General features: G+C 38.7%; 1 protein-coding gene across 3 annotated transcripts; it reads right to left on the bottom strand.

Moving 5' to 3' along the window:
• Nucleotides 1-30: 30 nt before the first annotated feature.
• On the bottom strand, nucleotides 31-10,574 carry RBM12B (RNA binding motif protein 12B). 3 transcript variants are annotated; one of them, XM_036830156.1, is made up of 3 exons: nucleotides 10,435-10,574; nucleotides 7,014-7,060; nucleotides 31-6,436 (listed from the first exon to the last, which is right to left on the bottom strand). In XM_036830156.1, exon 3 carries the CDS (start codon nucleotides 6,406-6,408, stop codon nucleotides 3,424-3,426), a length of 2,985 nt encoding a protein of 994 aa, XP_036686051.1. In that variant the 5' UTR covers nucleotides 6,409-6,436; nucleotides 7,014-7,060; nucleotides 10,435-10,574; the 3' UTR covers nucleotides 31-3,423. The 3 variants fall into 3 exon arrangements, with proteins under 3 accessions (XP_036686051.1, XP_036686053.1, XP_036686052.1); XM_036830158.1 differs by lacking the exon at nucleotides 10,435-10,574 and adding an exon at nucleotides 10,203-10,410; XM_036830157.1 differs by having other exon boundaries at nucleotides 31-9,981.
• Between the last annotated feature and the right edge of the window lie 4,007 nt (nucleotides 10,575-14,581).

The raw sequence follows: 14,581 nt of genomic DNA, 5'->3' as shown, positions 1-14,581 counted from the left end.
CGGAGGATATCATTGCATTTTTATTTTCTCAGTATTTAATCTTGGTATTTGTAGCTGGGAGAAAAAAAACACAGTTCTAATATTGCTCTTGCTGCTTATGATAGCAATTCACTTCTCTTGAGCATCAGTTGCCCTATTTGTAAAGTTAAAATAGTGCCTGATATATAAAGCAATCAGCAAATAATTCTGATATAAAACGTATGCTTTGGCTACTTCAAAAAAATATTCTAAGGACAAAAGAAATATTATACAGAATACTTTCGATGTAAAATTAAATTTTAGACCAGACGTAGGTTGGCAAACTCCTTAAAGGGTTACACAGTAAATATTTTTACAATTTGTGAGCTGAGAGACAAAATCAATGCCATTACATAGGTACTTATGTAACCCTACTTAAAAATGTAAAAACCTCTTTTAGCTTCCTTATAAAAAGACAGGCTATAGGCTTCCATTTCTTATCTCCAAAATAGGTTTATTAGGGTTATTGGAACTAAATGATATAGTTAATTCACATGTAATTAAAGATCATAAATACACAGTATCTATTATAGCTCAGTAAATATTAGCTTACATTTAATACAAAGATGGAGGTGATTGATAGGGTCACTGCTTATTAGGTGATATATGGACCAAGAGCCAATGCTCTTGACAGTGTTTTCAGTAAGTGGTAAGTGTGTGCTTCTAACACAATGATTCTTACCTGTCTCTTGGTTGGGATTAAGTTTACTTTCTAGGCATGATCTATATTTTTCAGAACACCTCGAGTCAAAAATGTTTGGCTTTAAGATAATTAAAGTGCCACTGGGTATTAAACTAGAGAACCAATATGCCACTAGTATACCTGATACATCTAGGAGAGGAAACAAACCTGGCTATGAGATAATTATTGAAGCTGGGCGATGGGTATATGAAGATTTAGTACACTATTCTCTTTTATCTGTTTGAAATTGGTGGTGTGCTGGTTATTGGCTCTCTGGGGTGGAAAATGCCCTGATTTTCTGCACTTACCAATTTCCATGGTGTAAATACTCCTACCATGGCCAGTTTAAGTTATCAACATGTCACTGAAGGCAGAGTTGGGAACAGATATGCAAAAATGGCTCCCAAGCAGTAGAAGCCAGCTTTCTGTAATAAACTTTTTAAAGTTAAAAAATATATTAAAGATTATGGAGTAAAATTAACTATTCATATCAATCCATTAATTTTACAATCAAAATACAAAGCCTGTGTTTACTATTGTGATAGCCTCTTATCTACCACCACCATCCCAGCCTAGATTGAGAAGCAGTTCAATATTAAGTGATAACTGCACTTTAAGCTTCATCTTAGCTTTTATTGATACATATTTAAGAAGCATTTTTAAGTCTTCCCATATACTCCTCAAATAAATCATCTATATAACCTCTGAGCAGTTAAAAATATCATTTCTTCCTATTGTCATTTTCCTAGCTGCTTGTAAGCTTACTAGTTTCAAGAGCCATACTGATGTGCTTTTTTGAACCAAATTTACCATTTTATTCATTCCACTAGCAAGAACGACATTCAACATAATTAAAAACACACAGAAACTTCGGTTGGTTTTTCTTAGACTTCTTTAAAACACTAAAGATTAATCCAAAATACTTATAGCACTATCTGGCTAAATACTGACAAAGTATTCTACTTCTGCCATACCCTATTATTAAATGACTAAACTACTGATATAAATTCAAACTTTATTCTTATTTGCTCACTGTGGGAAATATCTAAATCACAGAACTGAGGAAAATTAACTTTGTTTTATGTAAACTATAAAAGGCCAACCAAAGTCAAATCATGTTTCATAAGATGAACAATTTTAAATTAGAAGCCAATACATAATATTTGTCTCCCAGAGAAACCCTGGATATATGTTTTAGTTACTTTGTCTTTTATTAACAATGTTTGGGCATACTAATTTTATCTTTTCTTAATGCTATTTTTAAAGCAACAATGGAGGTAAGAAAATATCCTTTACTCTTGAAAATATTTTTAGCATGGTCTTTCTTACTAAAATTAAAAACAGCATTTAACAAAGTTAGCAGGCAAAAGTATTAAGAACATGAACTGGAGTGTGTAGTCTGTCTGGGTGGAAACTGGCTCCATGATTTACTAGCTATGACTTTAGGCAAATAACTTAAACTCTCTGAATTTCATTATCTCATTTGTGAGATAGAGCTAAATACTCTTAAGCTTCTTAGGGAATAATTAAGATTGACATTATGCATGTAAAGTACTTATACTGCCTAGCACACAGTAAGTGCCCAATGTTAGCATTAACATTATGATGGTATAGAAAATCAAATCCAGTATTTGCAAAATGTCTACACTAAACGTCAAATATCAAAAAAGTCAAAATTCAGTCTCACAAAAGTCTTGTTATATTTAGTCATTGAGTCTTTGGATAAAAAGTTTTGAAATTAAGAAATGAGAACCTAATTTTAAAAATACAAGTTATATGAATCATCAGTAAATTCTTCCTAGAAACACAAACTATGTCCATTTATCAGATTCTTCCCAGCAAAAGCCTGAAAGTCCCCTTGTACCTATAATTACTTTTTATTTTTTTGTCTTTAAGTATTTTGAGTAAATCTTATCAGTTTGGTTGGTGAGATGTTGGAAGAAACCACAGAACTATACACAGCACTAATACACTATTATTACAGAATGTTTGGTCTCTCCTGTCATAAATATTACCTTATACAGCTGTTGGAAACCTTCACAAAAGAAGCTATAATTCTTTTTTCTCTTTATACAAATACAAGTTAATTGGTCTATTCAGTTGCAATTTTTTTATTTTTATAAAATTTTGCAAGTTATGAGCATCGAAGTTTTAAGAATTTCCTAAGCTTTTTACATAAGTAAACTTCAAGTTCACAGTCTGTCAATTTTGAACTATTTATGATTAAGGGGAGGCTTAACACAGTAATATCTCAGACAAGGAAGAGGGCATTAATTCTGCAGGCAGTTAGCAATGAAAATGCTAACCCTGAACAATCAGTCACTGACCATTTCCTTATACAGTTTGAGTAAAAAGATGTAGACTACAGAATGGAAACAAAAGTGAATATAAAACTTATCTTCCCCAAATACAGTTCTACTATACAAGTCTTGACGTTTACCCATGACATCAACAAAAATTAATGCACTGAGGGAATTAGTTCTCTCCCCCACTGGTCAAAAAAACAAAAAAAACAAAAAGGCATATATATTTTTAAGTTAGAAAAAGTGAATGACAATTTGCAAGCAAAAGAAAACCAGATTCACATTCTACTATTTACATTTGTTCTATTCACAGGTCAAAATTAAAATGTTTCTTTTCATTAGTTAAAAATAAACACTTAAAAAAATGCATTTTACTGCATCAATACTGTGGGGAGGTAATTCTGAATTTAGAAATGCTCTCTAGAGCAAAATTAACTTAACTTTGCGGGGGCCAACTGGCCTATCATTCAGATCTTTAATAGCAGCCATAGCTTCATTGTAGTTTATCATGGCAACAATGGCTTCCCCTGTAGGTAATCCTTGCTCGTTATACTGTATTGAAACTGAATCAGGTATGATTCTGTAACCATGGAAAAAGTCTAGAATTTCATTAACATTAGCTTTAAATGGAAGATTCATTATCTTAATGGGTGTTACTCTACCTGAATTACAATTTAATTTTGGATCAGGCATAAATCTCCCCTCAGGAAAACTTCCCATATTACGCTTTCCAAAATCAAACTTGCCACCTTCTGGGCGACCAAAATTCACAAAAGGGCGATGACTTCTAAAATCATCAGGGGGGCTCCTAAACTCCTCACCAGGAAGTCTAAAACTGTCAGTAAGTCTAGGGTCCTCCTCCGGAGCTTCCCTGAGGTCTTCCTCCGGGAGCCGCCTGAAGTCCTCATCAGAAGGGCTTCTAAAATCTTCCTCCTGGGGACTCCTGAAGTCCTCATCAGGAGGGTGCCTAAAGTCTTCATCTGGAGGGCCCCTGAAATCTTCATCCAGTGGGTGCCTAAAATCTTCCTCTCGGGGGCGCCTAAAATGCTCCTGGGATGGCCGCCTGAAATGTTCCTGAGGCGGTCGTCTGAAATGCTCCTGGGGCGGCCGTCTGAAATGCTCCTGGGGCGGCCGCCGGAAATGCTCCTGAGGCGGCCGCCGGAAGTGCTCCGCAGGTGGCCGCCGGAAGTGCTCCGGGGGCGGCCGCCGGAAGTGTTCCGCAGGTGGCCGCCGGAAGTCCTTCTCAGGAGAACGCCGGAAATCCTCCTCAGGAGACCGCCTGAAGTCCTCCTCATGGGGCCGCCTGAAGTCCTCCTCAGGAGGTCGCCGGAAGTCTTCCTCTGGAAGTCGCCTGAAATCCTCCTCAGGGGGCCGCCGGAAGTCTTCCTCAGGTGGTCGCCTCCATTCCCCCGGGGGAAGCCGTCTGAAGTCCTCCTCAGGAGGCCGTCTCCAATCCTCCTCAGGTGGCCTCCTGAAGTCTCCCTGGGGGGGCCGCCTCCAGTCCTCCTCAGGGGGTCTCCTGAAGTCTTCCTTGGGAGGCCGCCTGAAATCCTCCTCAGGTGGCCGCCTCCAGTCCTCCTCCCGAGAGCGCCTGAAATCCTCCTCCGGAGAGTGTCTGAAGTCCTCTTCCCAAGGGCGCCTGAAGTCCTCCTCAGGAGGCCGCCTGAAGTGTTCCTCCCGAAGGCACCTGAAGTCTTCAGGGGAGTGCCTGAAATCCTCTGGGGAATGCCTAAAGTCTTCTGGAGGGCGCCTTTCAGGAGGTCGGAAATCCCCCTGGGGATGCTTGAAATTGTCCAGTTGCCTCAAGTCCTCTTGCTGATGCCTAAAGTTTTCAGAAGGGCCAACCGAGTATAATGGTAGATCATTTGAGTCAAATGAATGGGAATGATCATCTCTATCACATGACTGTGAATGGTCATGCATCCTCTCACTGGACATTGAAGAAAAATTTACACCAAACTCCCGCATTTGTACCTCAGATATGAGCCTTAACAATACCTCTGTCCCCAAGAATCTTCGTCGGTTTAAACGTTCAGCTTTCACGGCCTGTTCTTCTGATCTGAATTTCACCAATGCTTCTCCTAGACCAACTCCTTTGTCATCATAAAGCAAGTAAATGTCATCCTCAGCAAGAGAAAAGTCTGCAAAGAACTTCTGCACTTCAACTTTTGTAACATCAAATGGAAAATTTCTTATATATATGCACAGTTTCTGGCCAGAATAGCCTTCTTGAGAGTATTTTTGTGAAACGTGTCCAAGCCTCTCTTTCTCTGTTGACGCTGGTCTTTTCTTTTCATAACATTCAATGAACTTCAGCATCTGTTTTCTAGAAACTGGATCAATATGAACTGGACGATACTGTAAAACAGTCTTATGTAAACCCAGAGCAGTGTTGTAGTCTTTCAGAGTCTTGAACATCACAAAGGCATATCTTGTTCTTCTTTCATCCTTATATAAAAATCTAATCTGTTCATTAGTCAGATCAGTATCTCTAAAGAAATTTCTTAAATCTCTTTTGTTAATACTTAGGGACAGGTTTTTTAAGTGAACATAAAATCCAAGAGGAGAACGAGAACGTGTTCTTCTGGGAGATTTTGAATGAGATCGTTTCCAAAAATGTCTATCATTAATTCCTCTTGGTGGAGAATGTTCTTCAGTCCTCATAGAAATGTCACCCTCCTTAACTGCATTACCTCCAAACTCAATCCACTGTTGTTCCGAGCCTTGCATTACTTCAATAAATCTTGAGCCCATAAAACTTCTATGACATTTAAGACCTCCTGAAGCATCGATACATGAAGCAAATTTTACTATGGCATCACCATTATTTCGGCCATCATGATGCTTTAAGAAAATTACTCCATCCACACACAAACCAGAGAAAAAGACACGTACATCATCTTCATTTACTAAGTAAGGCAAGCCTCGCAGAAACAAGTAAGGATTCTCTGCCTTCAATGGCCGTGTCTTTCTTGGCCTTAAATCACCTTGTCCTGTACCATTAGTATGAAACCCAGCATCTTGATTAATCGGAGAGCCATATCCAGAATTACTTGCTTCTTCTTTAATAGCCTCAACAAAATTAGATAAGCTGCCAACCCCTGGTGCCCCAGATCCTGGTCTCTCTCTTCCCATGCGATCAGTTCTTTTCATTTCTATAGTCTTCTGCATTTCTGCCTTACTACTAAGAAAAAGCTCTACAGATGAATCCTTGATAAACCCTCCTGAACGACTTATGGCACGTCTTGCATCTTCATCTGTTGCAAAAATAATAAAAGCCTCCCCAACTTCCCCTCCAATTATATGCACTCCTCCATCAGGAATAGTCAATCCCGTGAAGAAGTGACGAATATCCACAGGCCCCGCAATAAAAGGAAGCCCCAGTAAACGGATGACTACAGCCATGCTGAGCTCAAACCACAGCAATAATGACCTGCAGACAGAAAGGTACACATAATAGCAAGTCTTATTTTTGAAGTACCTTATCCCAAACTAAGCTTAATAGTTACTTGGTTCCTACCTTCTTCAGCATTTATAAATGAAAATAAGACATGAGTTCACAAAGATATTGACTGTGTCTAATTCTTAAAAAAAAAAAAAGGAATAAACTTTCTCCCAACTAAACATACAATAAACCAGATACTTTGAAGAAACATTTCCTATCACCTATCCTATACAGTATGAGCATCAAAAATATCACATCTTCTTTGTAAGTCTGCCAAGTGCTACTTCACAACAAGACCAAACTATTTTCAGACATATCTTCTACTGAAACATGGGAGAGAGCTTTGGTGATTAAAGAATTTTACCAACCACAACGAATTTTACATACTTAGAAAAGACATCTATGGTCAGTATATAATTGCTGCTCATGATAATAAACTGCTTACCACTAGTGCATCACTGACCAGACATAAAGTACAGAAGCCATATGTACCTAATGCACTATTCTACTTTGCATTTTTTTTTGTCAAGCTTCTGTGAAATGCCTTAAGCTCTGGATATCTTACCTTTTTTTATTTCTTGGAGACCTGTTAATTCTGTAAAAGCAACTTAACTGTGGAAAGAAAATGAAATATAATTAATCCTTGGACCCTGCAATTGATCTTAAACAATGCCAGATTAGGATATTCACTTCAGAATTACCTATTAAAAGTGAAGCAATATAAGGAAGCACAACTAAGGGCATTACAAAATGGTTATCTTTGTTCCGAGGGGAAATTAATCATCCTTCAGCAAAAAGAAGGTACAGATTCCAAGTAGACATCGGCAAATTATTTAGAAACAAAAAACCTGAAAATTTAACAATCGGTCCTTGATTGGAAGTGACACAAGGAAAGGTGATGGACATGTTATATATTTTGATTGCAGTGTTGGTTATATGGTTGTATAAATTTATCAAGGCTAAATGAATTCTATCCTTAAGGTCTGTGCATTTCACTGTATATGAATTTTATATCCACTTTAAAAAAAAAATAAAACTGTTCTACAAGTAAAATGACAATTTAACACCCAAAATTCCTAAAACACCTTCTATTCACTTCCACCCATGAAAAGACCAACATCTAATTCATTATGTCCAACTCCCCTGCAAATCTCCTCCCTTTCAAAACATAAGACCAAATCAAATTAATAAATGATACAATGAACACTAATGTTTCAAATTCAAAAACCAATTTTTAAAGCAATAAATCTAAAACCAACGGCTACCATTTGGACACAATTTTACGTTCTACATATACACCTCACATTTCTAAACATGGAACCAAATTTCCTGATTCCACTATAATTAAGACAAATAATAAAATATCCCTAAAATCTAAAGTCTCAATTACTACTACTCTTATACTCAACTATTGCTACTCCTTATCTTAAACTCCTAAAAAACTACTATTAATATTCATCTTAAGCCAGAAAGAAAATGTTCAGATAAACACAGAATCTTATTATGCTAATAAGTTTATTCCATTTCAAACAACTATCCTGCATTCTATCGAAGAAACCCAAATGACAATGTAGAAAGGTAAAAATATAGTAAGAATATATTAATTTGGAATGTTTGGGGATATGAGTATTAACAACTGAAAAATCTCAATTTAATATTGCTTAAGGAAATTACATCTAATACTTTCAGAGGTACCCAAACAAAGTAGTCTTAACCAAGTAAGTTTTTAACACCTATTAAATTAATGATTATAAGTTTATGTTTTTAGTGTGCAAATAAAGGTTGTTTTAATTCAGTACTTACACCTAAGTACCACTCATCCACAAAAGTGGTGTCTGAAAACATGTTCTTTGAGGTCTGCAAGGCTTATTTTCCTTTGAAAAATGTCCATAGATTACTTTTTAAACTACAAGCTAAACTAACAAGGATAGCAAGAAATTAACTGGCACATTTTACACATCTGAATTATCAATGCCAAACTGATATTAAAAATATTAATGAGTTTTACTATAAAATATATGCATGGTATGTGGGGGGAAGGGCAGAGGACATATGGGAAATCTTTGTACCTTCCACTGAATATTACTGTGAAACTAAAAAACCGTTCTAAAAAATAGTCTATTAGAAAATATCTGCACTGTCTCCCCAACCCCACCCCCACCTCCCCCGCCAAAAAATGTGTATAAGCTTAGTTTCTTCAACAAACCAACATCCACACCAATTTAACAAAACTACAAATGGCTTCTGGAATAGTTGTCCACATTACTGTTCCAAGACTCCTTCCTATGCAAAATGACTTATCTCCTTTTTTGCTTTTAAAATATTTTAGAAAGCAGTGTAATAAACATCATTTTGTCCCTACTAAACTTTTTTAAAAATTCAAAAGGGAACAGAAATATATCTACAGAAAAAGCTGAGAACATTTCACGGAATAATGCCAAATACAAAAAATGTCTTATAATTTATCCTCCCTAATTTGTAAACAATATTCTAAGTAGTTCCACAAGTACAAATTCGTGAATTGCAATTCAAGTAGAATATATAAAATGTTTCTTCTAATTTGCCACAAATGTAACTATTGCTTAAACTTTTCTGCCCTTGAGATACAAAGGTAATGTATCATTTATCCCTCTAAAAAACACATCTAGGAGACCACCTATAAGAAACCAGCTCTGAAAATGAGCATCTTTCCTGTGGTTCCCATGTTATTTCCTTAAGCAAATTCCCCAGAAATTCTATTCTTAGAACATTACACAAAAAAGTAAAACACAAAAATACCCTAAAATACTCTACACTTAAAATTTTTCTACTTATGAATGCAACAAAAGTATTTTTGTGGCTGTGTTGGTTTAAAGACAGTGATCTGTTAGAACTTCTAACCTATGAAAAGAAGGAAGTGGGTCCTTAAGAGCTCATTTAAGGGCAAGTCGCTGAAATTAACAAGCTCATTTTAAATAATTTTGCTAATTTTATCCAACGATTCATCCCACTTAATCATCGTTATCACAAAAAAACCCCACGATATGTGCATCTTCTCATCAAGACTGAAAGGGAAAAGGGAGGAAGGCTAAATTTAAATGGTATTATTTCAGATCCATTTATTTTAACTAGAGAATAGCAAGTCATTTTCCAGACATGGTGAGAGAGAGAACACTGCCACTATTTCTTAAAACCTAAAGTTACGATGAAGCACATTTGAAGCACAAACCCAAGAGTTTCCCCTGCAGAAAATAATCTACCCCAGTCCACAATGATTCTTTATGACGATCTGCCTTTTATCCTTTTAAAATGTAGATGGTTAAAATAAAACACTAAAGGCATGACGACACAGAGCCAAGTCCCCAGTAGGAACCGTAAATGAAGATGAATCCACACGGCACAGGAATTCCCATAACATCCATCATCCTCAAACGGATCATCCGAAGGCATTGCTTCTATAGCCCAAAGCCTTTGTCCATACTCCCAGGGGTCAGAGCTTCCTTCTTTCGCACCAGGCCAAAGTTGCTACGTGGTATCCGATGCTGTAGCCAGACCTTCAGCCAAAAATCAGCCTTCATATTAACCTGGACCGCCCAACCTCCGTGCCTTTCCGTTACACCGTCCCAAGGGCAAACATTCCGCCCTAACTCGCCAAAGCGTGAACTGTCCCCAAATCTAACTGAAACACTTTAGCTCCCCTCAAGCCTAATGAGCCGGGCCTTCATCACTTTTCTGCTACCGCTGACTACGATGACATAGCAAAGAAAAAAAATACCTATGCAATCCTTCGAGATCTTCACTCTCAAGCAGACTGGCAAGTGCACACACACCACCACATGGATGGGGCAGTCGGTATTTAGCAAGGAAAGAGGGTGCCCTAACGACAGAAGCTACGCTAGTTCCTGGCGCGGCCCCGCCTTTCCCTGTGCTTCCGTCCCGGCCGCCAACCCCTCCCAGCCCCCGGCGCCCCAGGGGTAACTGCTTCGCTCTTGGCAATAAACACACACCGCTGCTGCCGAGTCGGAACCACAAGGCTGGGGGCGGGGTGCACTCCTCGTCGCAGCAGCCTCCCCCAAACAGGCAGACCCCTCAGTGAGCCTAGAAAAAGATGGCGCCCACTCTCCCCTCTGGTCCGGACAAACGGACGTACAGTCTGTCTGCCCATGCGCTCTCCAGGCGTAACCCACCACCCCGGCGCCCCGGCCACGTTTGCGCACGCGCCCAGACGCTCACCTACTTCCCGTCGTCCAGGGAAGGGAGGTGGCGCCCACAAGCGCGCTCGCTCGCCCTGAAGTTGCTGAGCTCCTGCGCATGCTCAGATTCCAACCAAGCCGGGAACCTCAACAAGGGGTAGGAGAGAGCTTCTGAGACAAAGTTCGGAGTTAACCCGTTGCTGCGGTGAGAGACTTCAGTAAATAACAGCCGAAATACACTGGACAAACGTTCGTGATTCCCAGGAGTTAAGAAAAGAGGCGCAAAAGCGGAGAAAATTTTGCGATTTCTTCATCTTTTCAGCGCTGCAGTTATGTGTTCTAAGCATCTAACGAAAGCCTCTTTGTAAATACTTTTAAAAGACCAGAAAAATGTTAGTGTTGCAGCCTTAGATGTTCCAGGTACAGTGCCAACACCCAAGGGGCTTAATAAGTGCATGCATATTCAACTTTAGAGACATTTATGAAGTCTGTAAATGTCTTTATACAGTTCTTCCTACTTTTGGGTTTTTTGAAACGGAACACATAAGCCAATTTTGAAAATTGGGAAGCGAAAAGCACAGTTACAGGCACGTTCTGTGGTGCCTGCTTTGTAAGAACTGGTGAACAACCTTGTGTTTTATTGTATTATTTGCAAGTAACAAAGCAGCCCACCACGTTTTATAATTACAGGATACATTTATGGGTGGATTCAAAGCTAAGAAACTATTACTTTAAAGCATTGTTACATATGAGAGAAAAAAATGAGTTTTCAATATCTCTCTCACTGCAAAATACCCATTCTCTTTGAGAAAGAAGAGGTAGTTTAACAAGTGAATAAAAGGTGGTTCTCTGAGTGAGCCACCATTTACTCACTTGGGCAAATTACTTAGCCTCTCTATGCCTCAGTTTCCTCATCTGTAAAATGGGGATAATATTAGTACCTGCCTCTTAAGGTTGCCAGAAATGTTGAATGAGCAAATATATGTAAATATCTGAGACTACATAAGTATTAGTGACTTGTTTCAAATGTCAAGGTGATCCCATAGACAAGCAGAAATTGTCACCTCAGGGAGCTAGGCTCAATGACTAGGCAGCATTTACCTTGATTATTTCCAAAACTCCAGGGTTTGGTCCTAGCCTTGCAAGCTCAAGAACCTGAACTTAAAAACTAACATCTATTGAGAGTTTATTATGTGCCAGCCCCTGTGTATTATCTCATTTTATTCTTACAACTACTTTTAGAGGTAGGTACTATTATTTTTCCTATTTTACAAATAAGAGAAACTGAGGCATAAAGCCATTGCATAGCTTGCCCAAGGTTACAGAGATAGTATTAACCAGGAATTGAACCCTAGTGGTTTGCTTCCAGAGAACACTGCTCTGAATTATACAGGGAGAGTATGCTGTCTTCTGAGGCAGACTCCCTTTAAACAAGCACACAGAAACAATGCTCCAAAATGTCAATATTGTCAATATTAATTCACAAGAAGAAACACTAGTAAAGTGAAACTGAGGTCAACTCAGGCTGACCAGCACCTTACTGGCTGTAAACACTCTCTATATGAAGTCAAATGATGAGAGGGTTGTTTGCTAAGCATGAAAATAGAACATGAGTTATCTAATGTCAAAAACTGTTTTTCAGTTAAGGGTACCTAAGAAACCCATCTAACCCATCTTAACAAAAATACAGCTGTCATGTAATGAGCACTTACTATAAGGCTCATCTGAACAAGTGTGCTTAGATCAGACTCCTTCCCTTGGAGAGGCTTAGACAGATATTGCCAGCTGCCCTTGTTTTTCGAAGATGACCATCCCCCTTCTATTCACATAGATTTTCTCCAAACAGAACAATATAGTGAATGGCTGTTTTTTTCTAGTCTGCCTTCTGCCTTTCTCTGATGAGTACACCATTACAATCAAAAGAAGAAAATTCCAGTCAAGGTAATTGAGTTTACCTATATGGTATTCTGGTTATTGAACAGTTTCTTGAGCCTTTAGTGTGTCAACATGAAAACGTAATCATTTTAGAAAACAGAAAGAAAGTTTCTGGATCAGCAAAACAGAAGACTATACCCTGAAACATGGTAACCACACCGAGCCATGACCATTCTTTGGCTCTGCCTGGGCAATTAGTCAACTTTACTAAGCATGTTACCACAACTACAGCACTACTTACCCTCCTGCATGATTTTGGTATCAGACAGTTTTCAGCTGTCCTTCCTAGCTCTTCAACATCCACAAGAACAGCCTTTCATCACTTGGTCTCAGAGTTCCTCCATCTTCTAAACTCCAAGGACCCTCTTGCAAACCCTGACTTCCATTCAATTCAACTGGTATTTATTGAGCATGGACTGTGTGTCCAGAACCTTACTAAGGCTCCTGAAAGACAAAGCTGAAAAAATCACGGTCCTCTTTCCTCAAGAAGCTCATACTGTAGCAGAAGAGACAAGCCCACATGTGCAGCCAGTCATCACATACAGGAGGACACGTAGAGCATAGGGATTAAGACCGTGGGCTCTTGGATCAGCCAGATTCAAGTATAAATCCCAGCTCTTCCACTTCGTGACTATGGACAAATTCCTTATCCTTAAACTTCTCCATTTGTAGAGGAAGTTAACAGTACCCACCATGCAGGGCCATTATGAGGACTAAATGAAATAATGCTTGTAAAGTATTTAGAACAGTCCCTAACACACAGTAAACTCCATTACAGTTGTCCCTAGGTATCCTCAGGGGATTAGTTCCAGGACCCCTTCAGATACCAAAATACAGGGGTATTCAAGTCCCTTATATAAAATGTCATAGTTTTTGCATATAACCTATGCTTCTGTATACTTTAAATCATCTCTAGATTACTTATAATACCTCGTACAGTATAAATGCTATGTAAATAGTTGCCAGTATGTGGCAAATTAAAGTTTTGCTTTTTGGAAATTTCTGGAATTTTTTCCCAAATATTTTCAAACTGCAGTTGGTTGAATCCACAAATGTGAAACCCATGGATATGAAGGGCCAACTGTATAACTTAGAAATCAAGAAGGTAGGCTCAGAAATCAGAATACCATAGTTCCAAGCCTAATTCTGCCACTTGCTAGCTGTATCATTTTAGTTGCTGAACTTCAGTTTCTTCACCCATCAAATGAAGATGACAATAGTAGAGCTGTTGTGTAGATAAAATGGTCTTATATATATAAACATTAAAGACCCATAGTAAAGCACCAGGAAAAGCATATAACATGAAAATCCTACATGTCTCTCTGGTGGCCTGTATGCTCCTTTCCAGTTTGTCCCCTGCAGTGGCTCTCAGGGGCTCATCTACAAAACCTCCAGGAATCACTGGAGCACTGTATGAATACTACTAATTAAATAAAGGAAGTTGCTCAGTTGTGTGTAACAGAAGTCAGATCCGAAAGACTTAACATAATCAACAAATGAATGATGTGTGGTCAATTAGAATTGAACAGGACCCCAGCATTCTAACTTGGATAACTTCTTGCCTGATGTAAATGAGAGTCTTGTCTCCATGGTTGAAATATGGAGGAGACTGAGATCCTGAATATTCTATGGATGCTATAGTTAACAAAAAGGAGGCATGCAGGAAGGGTACTGGATAACATCTCTGGGTTTCAGTGATGAAGCTCTGACCCCCAAATCTCACTGTAGAACCTATTTCTAGTGAACAGGCAGGACCATGTGTGAAACAGGATGTCTCCTTCTGCTTAGGCTTCCTTTCCCTGTGTTCCGTCCAGTCCCAGGAACATAAAACAAAAGGAAGAAGCAAGAGGAAGACCTAAGAATCTACAGAGAAATTCTGAAGAGAGAACAAACGGAGAAAATGAAAAAAAAGAAAAAAAAAAGAGAGAGAGAGAATCCAGAAGACCTTGCATTGGAAAAGGCAGTCTCATGGAGCCCCCACTTAGCTGCATAAGAATGGACCTTGGGTCTGGAACACTTCCTTACC

This window comes from Balaenoptera musculus, chromosome 17 (assembly GCF_009873245.2).
Source record: "Balaenoptera musculus isolate JJ_BM4_2016_0621 chromosome 17, mBalMus1.pri.v3, whole genome shotgun sequence".
Lineage (NCBI taxonomy): Eukaryota > Metazoa > Chordata > Mammalia > Artiodactyla > Balaenopteridae > Balaenoptera > Balaenoptera musculus.
Note: the sequence above shows the minus strand (reverse complement) of the source record. Positions and strands in the feature narration are given on the sequence as shown.

What these genes read in the sequence shown, in the direction of transcription:
- RBM12B (XM_036830157.1), bottom strand. Translation starts at nt 6,408, where the DNA reads ATGGCTGTAGTCATCCGTTTACTGGGGCTTCCTTTTATTGCGGGGCCT.